Source organism: Dipodomys ordii, unplaced genomic scaffold (assembly GCF_000151885.1).
Source record: "Dipodomys ordii isolate 6190 unplaced genomic scaffold, Dord_2.0 Scaffold54, whole genome shotgun sequence".
NCBI lineage: Eukaryota > Metazoa > Chordata > Mammalia > Rodentia > Heteromyidae > Dipodomys > Dipodomys ordii.
In genome coordinates, this window is record NW_012267270.1 from 6,099,921 (window position 1) to 6,118,340 (window position 18,420).

Below are 18,420 nucleotides of genomic sequence, written 5' to 3' on the forward strand. Positions count from 1 at the left end.
CCGCGCCCCCCCGGGGCAGCGGAACGGGGTCATGCCCTCGGTGATGGAGAAACCCGGGGCGGGTTCGGGGATCCTGTCCCGCAGCCGGGCCAAGACGGCTCCCAACGGTGGACAGCCGCACTCGGAGGATGACAGCAGCGAGGAGGAGCACTCGCATGGTGAGCCTGGCGCGGCCTGGGGCGGGGGGCGGTGCAGAGGGGCAGGATGCGGGGAGAAGAGGTACACAGACCTGGGGTCTGTCATGACGCTGCCTTTCCCTCCCCTTCTGGATGGGAGCGTCTGCCTCGCTCCTCTCCGCAGCCCAGGGCTGCCAGCACAGGAATCTGGCCTTTGGCTGAGGAAGTTTAGGGGTGCCACCTTTCCACAATGAGGTCCCTCCTGCACCTTGCCACCTTGTAGGAGACAATCTGGCTGGGGCTGGGGCTGGAAAGACACCTCCACACCAAGCTTGTGAGGACTCCCGGGGAGGGGGGGGGCTGGGGGGGGGCTGCCGTCCAGGGCTTGGGGATGCCCTCCAGGCCCCACTCCCTGCCAGAACAAAGCACTCTGCTTTGACCTGAGTTGTAAAACTGCCCTCTTGCCCCCCCTCCCCCTTTTTAGGTCCATGTGTAGGTGGGGGGTTCACTTCTTGTCCCTTCTGTAGCTGGGGAAAGAGCCTCCTAGAAGGTGAGGGCCTTGGGTGGTCAGGAAGGAGAAGTCCAGGCCAGCCACCTCCCCCACCACATCCTTCCACCCCCCCTTCCCTCCCTCGAGTCCTGATTCCCTCCCCCTGCCTCCACAGACAGCATGATCCGCGTTGGAACCAATTACCAGGCGGTAATTCCGGAGTGCAAGCCTGGTGAGTGGCAGGACAGGCGGTGAAGGGGAGGGGGAGGAGGAGGCCGTGGACGGTGGCTTGGCCTGCAGCCCCACCTGGGGAGCCCTTGGCTGGCTCCTGTGGGCGGGTGGGTGGGGGTGAGTGGCCCAGTAGCATGGTTGGTTTTCCTTCACTGCCTTCCTGTCTGGGTCTCTGCTCCTCCTTCCTCCTGGGCCTCACCTCCCAGGCCCGGCTCCTTTGCTGTCTGGGAGCCAGCATCATCAAGCTGATCTGAGTTATTCTCTCCTGCTTCTGTGTCTTTTAGAGAGCCCGGCCCGCTATAGCAACAAGGAGCTGAAGGGGATGCTGGTGTGGTCACCCAACCACTGTGTGTCTGATGCCAAGCGTGAGTGGGGCTGGCGTATGGTTAGGCTGAGCTCTGGGGGATGGGGACTCAGGTTCATCTCCTGAGGTCCCCCCACCCCAGTCTTGGGGCTTGAACTCAGGGCCTGGACACTATCCCCGAGCTGCTGCTGCTTTTTTTTGTCGGTTGTGGGGCCTGAACTCTGGGCCTGGGCGCTGTCTCCCAGCTCTTCAGCTGTAGACCAGCGCTCTGCCACTTGAGCCTCAGCCCCACTTCCGGCTTTTTCTACTTATGTGGTGCTGAGGAATTGAACCCAGGGCCTCATGCATGCAAGGCAAGTGCTCTACCACTGAGCCACCTTCCCAGCCCCTCCCTGAGCTGCTTTTGCTCAAGGCTAGCACTCTACCATTTGAGCCACAGCACCACTTCTGGCTCTTTATGTGGTACTGAGGAATCAAACCCAGGGTTTCATGCATGCTAACTAAGCAGGCACTCTACCACTAAGCCACATTCCCAGCCTCATGAGGCCTTCTTAAATTCAGAAAGCTGGAAGCCAGCTCTGTGGCCCCAACTACTCTCCAGGTTGAGGCCGATAGTTTGCTTGAGTCTGGGAGCTTCTAGACCAGCCTGGGCAACAGCTCAAGTTCAGCTCTGCCTGTGGGATGTCGGCCTAGGGGCCTTGCCCTTTGCACCTGGGTTAGTGGCTGTAACCTTTTTAGCCAAGACCCTGTTCCTCTTCCTTGCAGTTGACAAATACATTGCGATGGCCAAGGAGAAGCATGGCTACAACATTGAGCAGGTAAGCCGGGGTCCTGAGGAACTGAGGGGTAGGAAAGGGACTATGCAGGGGTGGCCAAGCCTGAGTCGCCTCTTGTCCTGGGCCAGGCCCTGGGCATGCTCCTGTGGCATAAGCATGATGTGGAGAAGTCACTGGCTGATCTGGCCAACTTCACTCCGTTCCCGGACGAGTGGACCGTGGAGGACAAGGTGCTGTTTGAACAGGCTTTCGGCTTCCATGGCAAGTGTTTCCAGCGGATCCAGCAGATGGTAAACTTCTCCCTGGCCCCTCTGGTGCTTCTCAACCCTCCACCCCAGCCAGCTTATGTGGGGCTGAGTCTCAGGTGGGCCCCCACCTCTGGCCTTGCCTCTCTAGCTACCTGACAAGCTGATTCCCAGCCTGGTGAAGTATTACTACTCTTGGAAGAAGACTCGAAGCCGAACTAGCGTGATGGACAGACAAGCACGGCGGCTTGGTGGCCGCAAGGAAAAAGAGGACAGGTCGGGGGGGTGGGTCTGGGTCTGCTGGGGATGGGGAGGGTGGTATTTCTGGCCCCTGCCTCATACCCTCCTTGGCCACTGTGTCAACAGTGATGAACCTGAAGAGGGACGAGGAGCTGTGAGTGAAGGAGAGCCTGATATGGGGGATCCTAAGAGAGAGGTGAGGCTGCAGGCTGCTCTGCCCTCTCCAGGCCCTTACTCCTCTGCCTCTCTCTGTGCTACCTACCACCTCCTCTCCTTTTTCTGCAGCCTCTGCCTTCTCGACCTCTGAATGCCCGTCCTGGCCCTGGGAAGAAGGAGGTCCAGGCATCACAGTATCGCCACCACCCATTACGAACCCGCCGACGCCCACCCAAGGGCATGTACCTGAGCCCTGAGGGCCTCACTGCAGTGTCGGGGAGCCCAGACCTCGCCAACCTCACACTTCGAGGTCTTGACTCACAGCTCATCTCCCTCAAGCGCCAGGTGGGGGCCCAAGAAAAGGGGGAGGGGGAAATCAGCTGGTAGGAACTGGTTTGGGACCACCTGAGGTATAAGGGGAGGTGGTACCTAACTCAGTCCCATTGTCTGGGCTTTCTGAAGAAAGCTGTCTGCAGACAGGAGAGCCATGCTGCGCAGCATGTGCTGCCAGCTGGCTGTGAAGGAGGAGTGTACTGGATTGTGGGGGCAGAGAGCTTTGTTGGGGAAAGTGGCTCTCGTATCTATTAAGTAGGACCCTGGGAGAGGTGGGGCATGGCGGCCTCCTTGGGATGGCAAGTTTGATATCCCTCCCTCCTGGCCTTCCTAGGTGCAGAGCATAAAGCAGACTAATAGCAGCCTCCGCCAAGCCCTAGAGGGTGGCATTGACCCCCTCCGCCCCCCCGAGGTAAGACTGTTCTGCAAGTTTGGGTGCAGAAGGGGGCTTTCTGGAGGTGGAACAAAAAGTCTGCTTTGTAAGTGGGTGCTTGAATGCAGGATCTCATGCTTTCATGGCTGGCACTCTACCACCTGAGTTGTGTCTCCAGGTTGGCATTTTGCCAGTTAATTGGAGAGAGAATCCTGCAGATTTTTCTGCCCAGGCTGACCTCAAACCACAACCTTCTAGGTCTTAGTCTCCTGATTAGCAAGGATTACAGGCATGAGCCACTAGCTAGGTTCCTTTTTTTTTTTTTTTGCCAGTTGTGGGGCTTGAACTCAGAGCCTGGGCACTCTCCTGAGCTTTTTTTTTTTTTTTTTGGGGGGGGGTCTGTTTATGGGGCCTGAACTCTGGGCCTGGGCGCTGTCCCTCAGCACTTCAGCTCAAGGCTAGCGCTCTACCACTTGAGCCACAGCACCACTTCCGGCTTTTTTCTGTTTGCTTATGTGGTGCTGAGGAATCGAACCCAGGGCCTCAGGCATGCAAGGCAAGTGCTCTACCACTGAGCCACCTTCCGAGCACCTAGCTCCATATTTTTGAGACTAAAGATAATTTATGTTGTTTGCTTGCTCCAGGCCAATATCAAGTTCAACTCCCGCTGGACTACAGATGAGCAACTTTTGGCTGTACAAGGTGGGTGCTGCAGGGGAGAACCAAGGACGCCAAGGAGTTGAGGGTAGAGGGAAGGGTCAGAGAACTAATTATTAGCAAAGGGGCATTTACACTTCACCGCCCTTTGATCTCTGCAGCTATCCGCAGATATGGCAAAGACTTCGGGGCTATTGCCGAGGTGATTGGAAACAAGACTCTGACCCAGGTGAAGACCTTCTTTGTGAGCTACCGCCGACGGTTCAACCTGGAGGAGGTGCTGCAGGAATGGGAGGCTGAGCAGGATGGGGCACCTGCAACTCCCGCCCCCATGGAGGAGGCTAGGCGAGGGGTGCCAGTGCCTGCTCCAGCCCCAGAAGAAGATGATGAGGTGAGGGAAAGGGAGGGTGGAGGAGGGAAAGGGTGTTGGCTGGAGGCGGCTGAGAATGTGCAAGAGCAGCTTTCTTACTCTTCTTTCCCTCAGGTCCAGATCACATCTGTCTCCACATCTGCGCCTCGATCTGTACCCCCTGCGCCACCACCCCCTCCACCACCCACCTCACTGTCTCAGCCACCCCCATTGCTGAGGCCACCTCTGCCCACGGCTCCTACCCTGCTCCGCCAGCCACCCCCACTGCAGCAGGGCCGATTCCTGCAGCCCCGGTTGGCCCCCAACCAGCCCCCACCTCCTCTCATCCGCCCAGCCCTGGCCGCCTCTCGCCACACTGCCCGCCCTGGCGCTCAGCCCCCACCCACCCTGATCGGAGCATCTCTGGAGCCTCCGGCACCCTCACTTTGAGTCCTGGTCTTCTAAACCCTGCCCCCCCTTTTGCTGGACACCACTGAGGACACAAGGGATTAGGGCTCTTGCTAGATCTTTTGAAGCACTAGAGCTACCGGGTGGAATAGCTGGGACCTGTGTCCTGGCAGCTAAACCAGTCAAAACCGGGCTAGGGGCTGGGACTCGGGGCCCTTTGGAGCTGGCCCAAGGGTACTCCGCTTCCTGGGCTTCTTGGCTGGGACCGGAATAGCTGCCTGCCTCCCTGCAGGGGCCTTGGCCTTTGGGCCTGCCTTTTGTGGGTACGGGGTAGTGACCTTAGCGTGGGGGGTCTCGTGGAAAAGATAGTTTGGGGTGTTTGCCGACCTCATTCACCTTGCCCTTCTTTCAGCAATAAGTCTGGGGTGAGGCGGGACGGGCTGAGGGAAGGTGGGCAAAGGCCCCTTGCAGCCTCCCGGCAGCCAAGGCTGGATGGGGAGCTGTGTTCAAGACCAGATGGCAATGCTAAGCAGCATGAATTAGGTGCCCACTTTGCCCCCCTCCCCCAAAATTGGTGGGTTGGGAACTTATGCAGACATGGGTTTATTTTTCAACATTTTTTAAGAAGAAATAAATACAACCTGCTAAACTGGCTAAGTCTGTCCTTCTGTGCCCAGAGGGAGCCCTGTCCACCCGGCACTGGCTCATCCTGCCCCAGACAGGAATCGCTTCTCCCTGACAAGGTAGGCTGGGTCACATTGTGCCCAACAGGGACTGGGTCTCTAGCCAGCTGGGAGAAGAGACAGGAGGAGGCAGCTCAGGTTCCAAACATTCTCTTTATTACGTGTTTGATCCAGAGGAGAAACTAAGTGCAGGGTGGGGGGAGGGGCTAGGTGGGGAGAGACCACCTTGCCTGGGTGCCCCGGCCCCTACCCCCTTTGGGGCCCAAGCCATGCCCTCCCAGCCCCCTTGGAGCACCCGGGCTGTTCCGCAGGGTGGGAGGGGGAGCCCTTGGTCTGAGCCGGAGCCAGTGGGAGCACAGGGCTGGAGGGCTGAGGTTGGCGAGGCCCCTTCCTGGGACCCAAGGGCTTGACGTGGCTGAGCCTGGCCTGGAAGCAGGGGTGATAGGGGCGGAGTCATCATTAATCAGAAAAAAAATAAAAATAAAATAATAAAAAATAAAACCCATCACAAAAAAAAATGTACAACTCAAGTGAGGGCAGGGGCGGCCTCTGTGGGACCCCCCCAATTTCTCAAGAACTGAAACAGCAGAGAAATAAATTAAGGGATGCAGTGGCCACCACCAGCCAAGCGCCCACAGCCACCCACTCCCACACTGGCCGAGGTTAGCAGGCGGGAGTCACTTCACCCATCTGTCGGGACAGATGCTCCCGGCCCTGCCGCCCAATCCAGCCTTCCGCCAGGCGGCCCCGTGGAGGCCCTGGGCAGTCTCCTGAGAGGAGGGGCGACAGTGTCAGGAAGAAAAGGCAAGGCCGAGAGATGAGAATGGTGCAGGAAGTCTGCTACAGACCGAACTGGTGCCCAGATTAATGCCAATGAAGGGGAGGGGAGTGGGGGGGGGCGGGGGATGGGCGAGGGGCTGTGCTTTCAGACAAAGGCTCTCCCAGAATGGAGGAGCCGCCATCCCAGTTCGGGGACTGGCAGCGCAGGCGGCCCCCTGGGGGCTGAGGAGCCTCTGCACTGCGCTGCCTGCCTCTCCCCTCTCCCAGCTCTGGGGTCAGCCCCACCTTCTACGGAGGGGTGGGTGGGAGAAGATGGCACAGACTTGAGGAGGGGAGCAAACGTCCCCACAGCAGCTCGTGGAAGGAAATGCCGGGCTCTGGGAAAGGTGGGGCGGAGGATACAGTGTGGGGAGGCCAGGGCCCCCACCGCGCCCCACCCTCGCCAGCCCCAGCGCCCAGGCCTGCGGCCCAGGGGCCTGAGGGCAGGGGAAGGCCACCTCTGGTGGGTTGATAGGAGGGGAAGGAGGGGAGGAGAGGGGAGAAGCCCAAAGTGGGCCTGGCGGAGGGCCTGCCAGGGAACTCCACCACTCTTGCCTGAGAGTGTTCCAGCCCTGAACCACCCTCCCGGGAAACCCCACAGATCCAGTCTCGACTGTCCCAATGGGGCAGGGAGGAAAGGTGGCCGCTGGGATTTTTTTTTTCTTTTTTCTTTTTGGTAATAAAAAATTTCTTGGTTTAGGCGAAATACTCTGTGCAACCGCAGTACCTGGGGGGAGCCCTGCCCCCACTGCCCCTCCCCTTCCTTTGCCTCCTGAAGGGAGAGAGGTGAAGGGGGGATGGGGGCAGGGGTCACTGTGTGAGGAGGGGAGTGCCCTCTCCCAACCCTCACAAACATGGAAGAAAAAAACCAAACAAACCGGAGACGGGCCTGGGAGGGGACAAGCGCCAGCAGGGGAGACATCCACCCATCCTGCAGTCTCACCCCGGTGGAGTGCAGGCTCGGCCCCAGCAGCCAGGTCTGCTGGCGCAGGCGGGTCTCTGCTGCCCCCCTCCTGGCAGCCTGTTAAAGCTTCAGCTCGTTGGCTATTTTGGAGGCAATGTTTTTGAAGGCCATGGAGGTGCCTGATATCCGCTTAAACCGAACACCATTGAGGGAGAGCCGCGGCAGTTTGCACACCTCCATCTCCCACTGCACGAAGTTCTCGTGGCCCGGCGTGCCGTGCATGCACAGCAGCATGTACTTCTCGTGCAGCTCGCTCTGGCAGCTGTTTGCGTCCAGCACCTTGCGGATCTCCCGCATCATCTCGTTGGGCTCCATGGAGCTTGTGGTCTTCATGCTCCACGTGAAACGGAGCGAGCGGGGCTTGGCCTCCCGGAACTCTTCCTTTTCTTTGTCATTGCCTCCACTGCCTACCACGTGAGGTCTGTGGAGGGCGAAGAGGTGTCAGGGAGAGGCTGAGGCACCCACCCACAGGAGAGCCACCCTGGCAGACAGACCCTGAAGCCAAAGACAGCAGGAGGGAACACAGAGCAGCGAGCTGGAAGAGGGAGCGGTTAGACCCGGGACTCGGGTGCAGGGGTTAGGGACCCTCATGGCTCAGGACGGAGGGGGTGAGGAGAGGCCAGCTGGGGTGGGGGGACAGGCAGGAAACGAGTGCACTCAGCAGCACGGTGTGCACAGACTTCCCCCAGGACGAAGCCAAGGCGAGGAGACAAGGTGGTCAGGCCAGGAACCTCAAGCCTCAACTGCCCAACCTGGGGCTCTGACTTCCGGAACACGTTAGGATCCAAGAAGGGCCTGGGAAAGGGGAATCCTCTGAGGAATGGGGAGCAGGGCCATCAGAGGAAGAGCCAAGTGGCAGGAAGAGGAGAGGAGCAGGAGGCTGTGGCAAGCCCGGTGGCCTGGGCAGGGCCAGTGCTGGCTCCGGCCCCCTCACCTGAGCGTCTCCACTCGGTCTTTGCTTTCAGGTTCATTCAGGTTCCTCAAAAAACAGAGCGAGGGAGAGTTTAGTGCTTGGATCTCTCGCTCCTTCCACCGCTGCAGACCCCGGTCGGGGAGGGGTCTGGGGAGGTGCCACCAGTGGGTGGGCGAGACCTCAGCCCAAAAGCCACTTACCCATCACCTGCAGGCCAACACAGCTCTGCAGCCCTCGCACTGGCAGCTCAAGCGTCCCTTTCCAACAGGGAATCCCACACGAGGCACGCCCCCCTAGTTCTGCCGGAGCCTCTGCAGGTGTGCGCGCGCACACGTATATGTGCAGATTGTGGACCCAGCACCAGTAGCAACCCAGTCAGAACCACAGCCGGGCTCCCATTCTATGGGATGGGGTAGGGGCTAGAAGCGGGTCCTTGGGGCCACTACACTGGATGTTAGGATGAAGTCCCCTGGAGGGAGGGACTGGGCCATTTGGAAGCCTCTTCTCCTAAGGCTCAAGGTGCCAAGGCCCAAACCTGCACAGCAGACCTTGTGGGGACTGGGATCTGGGCCAATCTGAAAAGGCCACTGTGCTTCTAACTTGCCCACAGCTGGCCTCCAGGCCGATTGCGAGCACAGGAGGAGACGGGGTTGGAGAGACACCGGGGTGGGGAACAGGTCTGGCCCTGCTGAGCGGCTTCTCCAGCTCCTGCCTGGGGGACGAGTGCCCGGAACTGGGAAACTGGAGACTACAGAGGAGGGGAGGGACGAGAAGGGAGAGAGCAGCAGCAGCACATGTAAAAGAACACGGACACATAGACACATGGATGCCAACAAGCACACTGCAAGCAGGCCCGTCTGTGCAAGGGATGAGCCTGGCTGCTCTCCCCAAGCCCTGCCAGCCATGCAGGGAGCCAGGGGAGTGGAGCAGGGCGCCGGGAGATCCATCTGGTCAGTCTCTTCCTCAGTTGGGGTACTGTGCTCCCAATCTAGCCCTTGGTCTGCACCTTGGTATTTGAGCCACCCCTGGCCTGCCAAGGTTACCAGCTGGGCTGACTCTGGGAGGAGCTGTGGGAGTGAGGGTGCAGGCCTGCCACGGTTGCACCAGGGGCTGGGGAGCAGCTCGGCCCCTTGGCTATCAGGCACAGGCCACATCTGGAGGAAATAGTCTGTCTAGTGGAGAGGTAGCAGGCCATGGCGAGGCTGCTGGAGGCGGGATGCTGGGGAGGGTGGGCACAGCCGGTTCTGCAGGAGCTGCCAGAAGGGGGTGCTGTGCCCCACTCATGAGGCAAAGAGCTCTCTGGGTTTACAGGATCAGACTTTAGCCTAGGAACCATGGCGTCCCTGAAGCACCTCCAGAGTTCTATCCTGTGTGCCCAGGGGAAGAGGCCACACAGCCCTGAAGCTCAGCCAGCCCAGGAGATCCCCGATGAGATGCCGTCCCAGACCCACTCGGACCCAGCGGAGCCTCCTCGGAGCACATGCGCATGACAGGGGGAAAGGGCCAGAGAAGGAACCCAATGCTTGGACCGAAACCTGGGTGGTGAGAGGAGACGATCTTAAAGGGAGAATCCCTGAGGTGTCTCTCCTCTTGCTTGAGGATAAATCTGCCAGTGGCTTAAGGAAGGCCCCCTCCCCAGGTTTGATGCCATTTGTCCTGAGGGGCCCCAAATGACCTCTTCAAGGGCCGTGTGTTCCAAGCCCTGCCAAGGTGAAGTGGGCAGGGAGGTGGGCGTGGGGCTGAGACCCAGCCAAAGCTATCTTCATCCCTTTAAGATGGCAGAGAGGAGGGCCACACAGACTAGGTCAGCAGATGGAAAAGGAGCAAGAGCCAGAACAGGGGAATTAGTGATGGAGGCAGGACACAGACACGGGACACACATACACACACACATACACACACATCGGGCTCAACGCCTACCTTCTGGCAAACCTGAAAGACAGATTTCTAAAAAAAACAAACAAAAAAAGACAAAATAAAAAAAGAAATAAAACAAAAAACAAAAACAAAACCAACAAGACGGTGTGTGGATAAGCAGGTGGGAACGGACTGTCCAAGGTTCAAGGGTGGCCCCAGTTTTGGAAGAGCCGCTCAGCGAGACAAGAGTGCTGGACCCGGGGTCTGCCCCCACCCGCTCAGCCTCCACGGCTGCGTCCCAGGGCTCGGTGGGCGGTGTCTGTGCAGCAGTGAGGAACACTGAGGAGGTCACACGGGCCTATTTCTGAAAGCTGCAGCTTCCTGAGCTGGGACTCCGAGTAGGTGTGCTGGGGAGGGACAGAGCCGCCTAGGGGCCGGCGGCTGCCCTCGGTAGTGGTTGTGGGGCTTAGACATGAGAAGCCCCTGGGACTGTAAGAGAGGCCACCATAGGCCTTCACTGGCTATTCCTTTTATGGGCTTCCACTCGCCCCCTCCCCGCCCCGGAGCCCTCAGGTAGAACATGGCTGCAGTCAGACATAACCAACTTGCTAGAGGAGGTCAAAGGGGGCAAGACAAGAGACTAAGAAAAATTTTCCTTATCGGCCCAGCCTGGCTCATGCCTCATGACTTTGCAGCTGCGTCACCAAATATGTTTCCATGGGAACCCAGGAGAGAAGAGGGGGGCTTTTATTTTAGCATCTGAGTTCACACTCCCCTAGAGAGGAGGCGGTATCGCCCATCTGCTTGGGGCCAGAGAATGAGGTGACTGTGGGGAGTTTGGGAGAGGCCTAAGAGGAGGTCTGGGCATGTAAGGTATCGACAACAACTCAATTTCTTAGCCTTCCTGAAGCCCAGAACCCAATCTTAGTTTCCACCCTCGCCCCCAGGCAAGCAAAAAGTCTGGCCCCACACTCTGTCTCATTCAGCTCTCTGCTCACCTGCGGACAAATTTGGAGGTGAACTTGCTGAAGATGCTCCCGGAGGCCCCCCGCCGGCCCTGGCTATGGCCAGAGGGAGAGGCTGGGGTCACGCCGTAGGGCAAATTCTGTTGGTCCCGCACCTGTCGGAGCTGCCCAGCGTGGAAGGTGCTTCGACTGGACACACCCCGGGGAAAATTAGTTCGATCTGGGGCTCCACCACTGCTGCTGATGTTGTGGGCGGAGGGGGAGGCGACAGGGACACGCTGGGGGGCTGTGCTGTGGGAAAAGAGGTGGGGGCGAGGGAACGTGTCAGGTGCAGGGAACAGCACCACGGAGCACCTGGAACGCCCTGTGGTGGGGACAGGGAGGGGGACGCTGGGGCAGAGGCAGCCATCACAGAGGACACAGAAGGAAGGAGTGACCACTGGGGACAGCAGTGAGGAGTCTTGTGGAGGTGGAGATGGTCTAGGAGGGAAGGAGGGAGGGAAGGAGACAAGGAAGGACCCAGGGGTGAGAGCAGCACAGGCTGGCAAGAGCTGGGCCAGGCCCCTCCAGCGCGGTGGGGAGGAGCTCTAAGGACTGAGGGCCCCTAAGGAAATCCAGGAAGGTTCCGAACAAAAAGACTTCCTTTCGGAGCTTCAGGACAGCTTCCTGCATACCTGTTCTGAGAGGGAGAATTGGAGGAAAAGAGGGGCATTAATGCTGTTTTTATGCCCTTCACTTTCTAACTACAGGGAACAGAGCTACTCCTTGTGGCGAACGCAAGACTGGAGCAGGCCCCCGGGGTGGGCAGAGCCTGCAGGGGCAGGGGTGGGGGCAGGCTGAGGGCAGCAGGTGTGCCAGCTGCCCCAGCACACTTGCCTGGGCCGCGGCACCTCACAGTTACTCTCCGTGGGGGGCAGCCCAGAGGCCTTGTTGGGGTGCACGGAGGCCGACATGGATTTCTGGTGCTGGCGGGGCCGGGCCGCAGAAACTGCGGCAGAAGCAGAAGCCGTGGAGGCCCGGGACCCTGGCATGGTTAGGCTAGGAGACAAAAGCAGCGGAGAGGCCCAGGTTAGGGGGTAGAAGAGGCAGGAGCCTGGATTAGGAAGCAAGAGCAGGGCCAAGGCCGGAGCTGGAAGCACCAACAGGACCAGCTCAGGCCCAGGGAGCAAGTCAGGCTGAGGCCAGATGGAGGGGGTGAGGGCAGGGTGTGGAGCAGCCAGGTGAGCCGGAGCCCCGAACAGGAAACCACAAAGGGAGTAGGTCTACGGGAGCCCACCACCCTTGGGCCACACTGGGCTCCTAGGAATTTGAAGAACAAGGGCGTTTCTTCTACAGAAAGAGCAAGGAGTTGCTAAGGAAAAGCTTTCACGGGTGCGGAAGAGGTGGAGCCAGAAATGTGACACACCAAGAAAGACCACAATCAAGGCTAGGTAGGTGGGGCCCTTCTTGCGGGCACCACTGGAGCCCCTTGGTGTGGAGCCCCTCCGATGGGCAGCTCTAGGTTCACCCTGGGTAGGGGATCCCGGGAAGCTCAGGCCTGGCTGAGGTCCAAAGCAGAGAGCGTTGCGTGTCCATTGGAGCCCTCCCCCTGGCAAACAGTGAGGAGCAGTCAGGAGGACAGGGAGGGGGGATGGCATGGAGCAGGGAGGAGGGGTGGGGGGATGGCCAGACTCAACAGCCAGGACAGGACTCCAGGGAGCAGGACTAGAGCTGTGGCGGGACAGAAGACAGTGAGACCGACAGACAGCGCCGCCCCTGTGACAAGGAGCCCCCCTGAGCAGGGGAGGTGCCCAGCCACTCACCTGTCTTTTCCATTCTGGATGGAGGCCTGGCCGAGGCTGGCTCTCTCCAAGAGTGGAGAATTCCTGCTTCGGTTTGTGCTGGTGGAGAGGACGCTGTTCTGTGGAGATGAAGGGCAGGGGCTGTTGCACAGGGAGCTGTGTCCTCTGTGTCCTCTGACAGCCCTCCCTCCTCAGGCCAGCTTGGCCTTAGACGAGGCTCTTGCTCGGGGGCTAGGTTGGGACCATGGCTCACCGTGGAGGGGGTGGGAGTGGTCTTTTTCCTCTCCAGGCCTGGCAGAGGGCTGGCAGGCACTTTGGCAGTGCTGCTGGCCTTCCGCCCTGACTCCCGGTCCTCCTCAGGCCGCTTATTTTCTGCGTTGTTACTCTGAGTCTTCTTAGAGTAGGAATTAGAGGTGGGAATGGCAGGGCCAGCTGTGGGGCCAGAGGAGGGAATGAGTGGGGCTGGGAGCCTGCGGAGGACCCACGACACGCTCGCGCTCTCCTACCACCAAAGCCTTGGTTCACCATGGTGGTAGCAAGTTGGTGACTTGTTCATGGCCGTGCTATTAAGAAGTGGCTGAACCAGGACTGAAACTCAGTTGTCACCCAAAGCCCCTTGAGCTTGGGAGGGTGGCTCTGGAGAGAGGTGGCCCCAACTTGGGTCCACGAAGCACATACCCTGGTCGCTGAAGCGCCGCTGCTTGGGGTTGGCAGAGACGCTGCGCTGTACCTTGTGGGACGGGGATGGGGCACTGCTGTTGGTCAGATCGGCTGAAGGTCGGGGCTTTAAGGTGACAGTGTCACCTTCCAGCTGCAAGAACAGAACACAGGGCATCAAGGGAAAGCAGGAGTCAGGCAGAGATCCCGCTAGTGGACATGGCGGCATAGACTGCTAGGGCAGTACCGATGCACTGACACACAGACAGGCTACACTCAAACAAAACATTATACACCTCATCTCATCTAGACACACACTCAAACATGTTTCCACATTCACCTGGGGACAAACCAGCAAAGATGCTCTAAACTCAGAGTCACAAACACCCACCAGAACACACACAATCAGAATTAAGAGACCTACTACCCTACTCCATCCCCACAAGAAATCTGGACCTATGCCAATTACCACTAGACGCCTCTTAAATAGACTAAAGTGATAACCCGGTGGACCCTGCTGCCTTGACCCAGGGGGATCGGGGAAGGATGTGAATGTATATGGGTACTCAAATGATGACCCAAACCCAACCAGAGAGCCTCAGACCCACAGCCAGGCCAGATACACATACACGGAAACATCCAGACAAAAACACTAGGAAGAAGCTGCTGTATCAGCACAGAGCAAAGCTTCCAAGACAGACACAGATACAGACCTCTAGACACAGATACCAAGACAACTAAACCTACATATAACACAAGCCAGATGACCTTGGCTTGTTCTAATGGGCACAGAGCTAGCTAGCTCACCTCACCCCCATGGAGCCTGGCCTCAGGCTCAGGCTCCCCTCCTCCCCGCCACCTTTCTTACTTCTTCACTGAGGAAGACCAGCAAAAGGCCTCAGACATCAAGGCCAAGGCTTCACTCTGGTCAGCAGAGGTGAGACCTACTTGGAAATGCGCTTCTGTCCACAGCTGGCACTAACGGCTGGGTGCTATCTACAGTGACGGTGGCCAGGCGAGCACATGGGGATAGGGAGCACGCACCTCGGAGCTCTTGTAGCCCAGGAGCAGATAGGTGGCCATCACCTCGTTGTACCTCTGGCCCACCAGGGAGTCCTGGATCTCTTCCCGTGTGTAACCCATAGACACCATTAACTCTGAGGGAGGGGAAGAGGAAACAACACAGTTTCAGCTGGACTTACATCTTGGATAGGCTCAAGCTTCCAGCCAGCACAGCCTTACCTGTCCGCCGAGGATCTTTGTAGTCAGGAAGTGGCTCCACATAAGGCTTCAGTTCATCATCTTCATGCCCCACATTCATCCACCGATCTTTCATGATTTGCTGGGGATCAAGGGAAGGGAAAATAAAAGGGCAGAGTGAGAGGAAACTCAGCTTGCAGTTCTCATGGAGATTCCAGGACCTCTGGCTATCTGGGCTTCAGGCAGCTCACCTCTAAAGTGCCTCTCTTGCTGGGATTAAGAATGAGAAATTTCTTAAGCAGGTTTTCACAGTCCGTGGACATGTAGAATGGGATCCGATATTTTCCCCTTAGAACTCGCTCCCGTAGCTCCTATGGTTAGAAAGTTTAAATCACCCCAAGGATGATATCCACGCTCCTGAGAGGTAAAGACTGGCTAAGAAGACAGAAATGAAGCCCAGTGGAAAGAAGAAAGCCTGTTAAAGCAACTCACTAGAAGGGAAGGGAAATCATACACCTTGTACTGTCACTTGACCAGCCAGGGGCCCTGCGGAGGCCAGAGGGCCAGGGATGAACACGTACACAATTGTGTGAATGTGTGTGCGTGTGTGTGCTGGTACTGGGCTTGAATCTATAGCCTCATACTCTCACTCTGCATTGTCGCTCATGGCTGGTGCTCTACAACTTAGGCCATGTCCTCAGTTCTGGCTCTGGGTTGGTTTAATAGAGCTAAGAATTTTGAGGATTTGTCTGCCCAGGATGATTCCAAATTTGATCCTCAGATATCAGCCTTCTCTGTAGCAAGGATTATTGATAAGGACCAGTGCCTGGCTCTCTCACATACAATTTATCCTATCTTTTCATATAGGAATTGAGAAGTGAGGTATTAATTCCTACATGTGGAAGGCCAAGGCTAGTTTCCAGCCTGCTCATCCTGCCTCAGCATTTCAAGTGCTGGGATTCTAGGTATGCATCATCACATTAGGCAGGGCTGCTCCAGCAGGCCCTTCTCTGAAGGGCTTAAGAAAAATGTAGACAGGATAGACCTAAGACCAGAGGAAGAGCAGAAATGGAAAAGTAGCAAAATAATCTAAGCCTGCAGTTCACTCCACCTTGAGGTTCTGTCCATCAAAAGGCAGGGATCCGCTGACCAGTGTATAGAGGATGACTCCCAGGCTCCACACATCTACCTCGGGGCCATCATACTTTTTGCCCTGGAAGAGTTCTGGGGCAGCATAAGGGGGACTACCACAGAAGGTATCCAGCTTGTTCCCAAAAGTGAACTCATTGCTAAAGCCAAAGTCTGCAATCTTGATGTTCATATCAGCATCCAAGAGAAGGTTTTCTGCCTGGGAGACAAGATGGAAAATATCAGGGCCTCAAGGGGACCACACTCATAGGTACGGGCAGGCAGGCAGGCAGGCAGGAGCTGGCGGGGATGGGAGAACTAATGGTAAGCCATTGTGAGTCTCAGAACTTTGCTCCACTCCGGGCCAGGTTTTCAATCAGCATGAACAAGTGGAGCCAGAGGCATGCAGGCCACCCCTCAGACAGGAGGCACAGGAAAGCTGAGATTTGCAGGTCTACAGACCCTGGGAGCTGTGCAGAGCTATAGGGTCAGGCCCCGGTTTTACAGTCATGTCTTTGAGGACTTAGTGGCTGGGAGACTCATAGGTAATCTCTAATGCAAGTACCTTGGTTACAGAGATGGGGTGTTCCCTGTGCCTTCAAAGCAGCTGCGACGCAGCTGAGGCACACTCAAATTGTTTCTTTGGCTGGCCATTAGGCCACCCGAAGGACCAGGACCAGGAAATGGTGGAGTGCTCATGCCACGCCCAGCGTTATAGAAAGGCAGAGCCCTGTGGTGGGGCTGGGGCTGGGCATAAGGCCTCTATCAGAAGCATTCCTAGGGGTCCCTGGTCATCTTGAAAAGGCCAAAGGCTAGAGTTACCTAAATTTAGGGCTCCATCAAGGAGGCCGAGGAGAGAGCACTCAGTCTCATCCAAGGCACACCCAAGGCACAGGAGGTAAGAACATGCCTCACCTTTAGGTCTCTATGAACGATAAACTTCTGGTGACAGTACTGTACAGCAGACACTATCTGAAAGGAAGGAAGAAGGGTTAGTGCTGGGACACTTGAGGGGAGGACATATGGGCTGGAGCTGTGTGACCCATGACCTGGTTCTAAGTTAACCACAGAAAAGCAGATCTCCAAATACCCTCCCTAAGGCTACTTGCTTAGGAAGCTCCGCCTGGAGCCACGGGAGATGGGCATACCCACCTGACGGAATTTGGCTCGAGCCTCTTTTTCTTTCATCCGGCCATGAGCTACTAGGTAATCAAATACCTCTCCTGCAAGAGATGGTTGGAGCGCAGTGAGAGCTGGCTGGGGCTAGGAGAGGCGAGATGCAACAGGAAGAGGCAGGTCTACACCTACCTCCACTGGCATACTCCATGACAAGGTAGAGTGTCTTCTCAGTCTCGATGACTTCAAATAACTTAACTGAAAAAGAGAAAAGGCCTAACTTAAGACTCCAGACAGGAACAAGGTCACTTGTGTCACCCAGTGTTATCAGGAGGTAGGTAGACTAGGGAGATGTGGTCCCATTTTTACTACCTCCTCTCTCCAGGACAAGCTCCTCTTGTACAAGCCAAACTAAGATAGTATGGGTAGAGCTGGACTTTAAGCTGGGCCTGTCCACGGTATCCTTGGCATCCTCCTTGACACAGACTCCAGAAGTCAAGGCCCCAGGAAAGAAGTAAATGGAGACTTGCTATGGGGGAGGAAAAAAAGGGGTAGCAACTGTTCTCACCTATGTTGGGATGATTCAAAACCTTCATAATTCTCACTTCACGGAAGAGCTGCGAAAGAAAACATACAGGGTCAGGCTTGTTCAACATGGTCCCACTGTTAGGTCCTTTCAAACCAAACCCCTGCTGGGACATTTGCCCCAAAAAACAAAAAGATAGGAAAACCAAAACCAGGTAGGGAGGAGAGAGGCAGTGGGCCAGCTCACCATCGCCCTCTCATGGCTGGGAGGGAGGGAAGGGAGGAGAGTGGAAAGGGTTGCTGGAGTAGATCTGGCTCTGTTGACTTGCTATCCAGGCTGCCAGCCGTGCCCTTCTCTACACCATCCAAATCTAGCCTCAAAACAGCAGTGGGGAAAGGGAGCTACCTATCTGTGAATATTCTGTGCCCACGCTCCTTCCCCAGGGCAGTGACCAAACATGCTCCAGCTGGCTTGGGACAGGATGGGCGCACATTGCTTTCTGACCCATAGAAGTTAGAGGGCCTGCGCTAGGGTAGGGCTCTTTTCTCCTGGGCTTCGAGGTGGTGACAGAAGAAGCCACTCCTATATATAGCTGATGCCAATTTTAATCAAATCCACCTCCACACACTCACGCTCTCTTTGTGAAACAAAATCAGGGGCTGCAAACCATACATTTCCATAAAGAAAGATGACAGAAATGAACTCCTTCCCCCTTGCGGGGGCCAGAAAACTGAAGGTGAGGGTTTTTAACTTACAGGCCTCACCACATGCACAAAGAGCAGTTTGGGGGAAAGGGTAGGAGGGAGAGTAAGGGAAGGGGGCGTCTAATCAGGGCACACTGGACACATCTATGACATGTCAAAATATAGCCTCCCTTGTACAACTAATTTATGCTAATAAAATGCTAACAAAAATCCAACAGAACAGAACTGGGTATTTGGTCTTATTTATTTTGTTTTATAATTATTTATTTATTTATTTTTATGGTAGGAGAGGAGGGATTTTCTCGAGATCGAATCCAAAATACAAGATATAAAGTGAATGTCCCCAAACTTTCGATGATATACAAGAGTTTTTATGAATTGGAAAAGAAAAATAACTAGCTTTCCATCTATTGACCCAATTTGGACGTT

The 18,420-nt window shown here is 56.7% G+C and overlaps 2 protein-coding genes across 6 annotated transcripts in view; one reads left to right on the forward strand and one right to left on the reverse strand.

Moving 5' to 3' along the window:
* The first annotated feature begins 12 nt into the window (after positions 1 to 12).
* Rcor2 (REST corepressor 2) lies at positions 13 to 5,284 on the forward strand. The gene is made up of 12 exons (XM_013020972.1): positions 13 to 158; positions 782 to 838; positions 1,122 to 1,202; positions 1,907 to 1,959; positions 2,046 to 2,207; positions 2,314 to 2,438; positions 2,529 to 2,598; positions 2,688 to 2,903; positions 3,226 to 3,303; positions 3,909 to 3,966; positions 4,083 to 4,312; positions 4,406 to 5,284. Exons 1-12 carry the CDS (start codon positions 32 to 34, stop codon positions 4,718 to 4,720), a joined length of 1,572 nt encoding a protein of 523 aa, XP_012876426.1. The 5' UTR covers positions 13 to 31; the 3' UTR covers positions 4,721 to 5,284.
* Positions 5,285 to 5,495: 211 nt separating this feature from the next.
* The window catches only part of Mark2 (MAP/microtubule affinity-regulating kinase 2), a 68,566-nt gene continuing 55,641 nt past the window's right edge, over positions 5,496 to 18,420 (reverse strand). For 2 of the 5 annotated variants that reach the window (XM_013021092.1, XM_013021094.1), the window contains exons 4-19: positions 17,330 to 17,378; positions 16,954 to 17,019; positions 16,798 to 16,868; positions 16,561 to 16,617; positions 15,629 to 15,865; positions 14,769 to 14,888; positions 14,560 to 14,659; positions 14,362 to 14,474; positions 13,339 to 13,471; positions 12,914 to 13,092; positions 12,682 to 12,779; positions 11,756 to 11,917; positions 10,913 to 11,170; positions 9,978 to 10,004; positions 8,079 to 8,123; positions 5,496 to 7,565 (exon numbers count right to left, since the gene is read on the reverse strand). In XM_013021092.1, coding sequence (XP_012876546.1) covers positions 7,205 to 7,565; positions 8,079 to 8,123; positions 9,978 to 10,004; positions 10,913 to 11,170; positions 11,756 to 11,917; positions 12,682 to 12,779; positions 12,914 to 13,092; positions 13,339 to 13,471; positions 14,362 to 14,474; positions 14,560 to 14,659; positions 14,769 to 14,888; positions 15,629 to 15,865; positions 16,561 to 16,617; positions 16,798 to 16,868; positions 16,954 to 17,019; positions 17,330 to 17,378 — 2,076 coding nt within the window. In that variant the 3' untranslated portion in view covers positions 5,496 to 7,204. The remainder of the gene's footprint in view (positions 7,566 to 8,078; positions 8,124 to 9,977; positions 10,005 to 10,912; positions 11,171 to 11,755; positions 11,918 to 12,681; positions 12,780 to 12,913; positions 13,093 to 13,338; positions 13,472 to 14,361; positions 14,475 to 14,559; positions 14,660 to 14,768; positions 14,889 to 15,628; positions 15,866 to 16,560; positions 16,618 to 16,797; positions 16,869 to 16,953; positions 17,020 to 17,329; positions 17,379 to 18,420) is intronic. The other 3 variants (XM_013021095.1, XM_013021093.1, XM_013021096.1) reach the window with 3 other exon arrangements.

Bases quoted from the DNA above. Each gene is read 5' to 3' on its own strand.
- Rcor2 (XM_013020972.1), top strand. From the start codon at position 32: ATGCCCTCGGTGATGGAGAAACCCGGGGCGGGTTCGGGGATCCTGTCC. The intron at 1,203-1,906 runs GTGAGTGGGGCT...TCTTCCTTGCAG, and splicing joins CTGTGTGTCTGATGCCAAGC to TTGACAAATACATTGCGATG. The intron at 4,313-4,405 runs GTGAGGGAAAGG...TCTTTCCCTCAG, and splicing joins CCCCAGAAGAAGATGATGAG to GTCCAGATCACATCTGTCTC.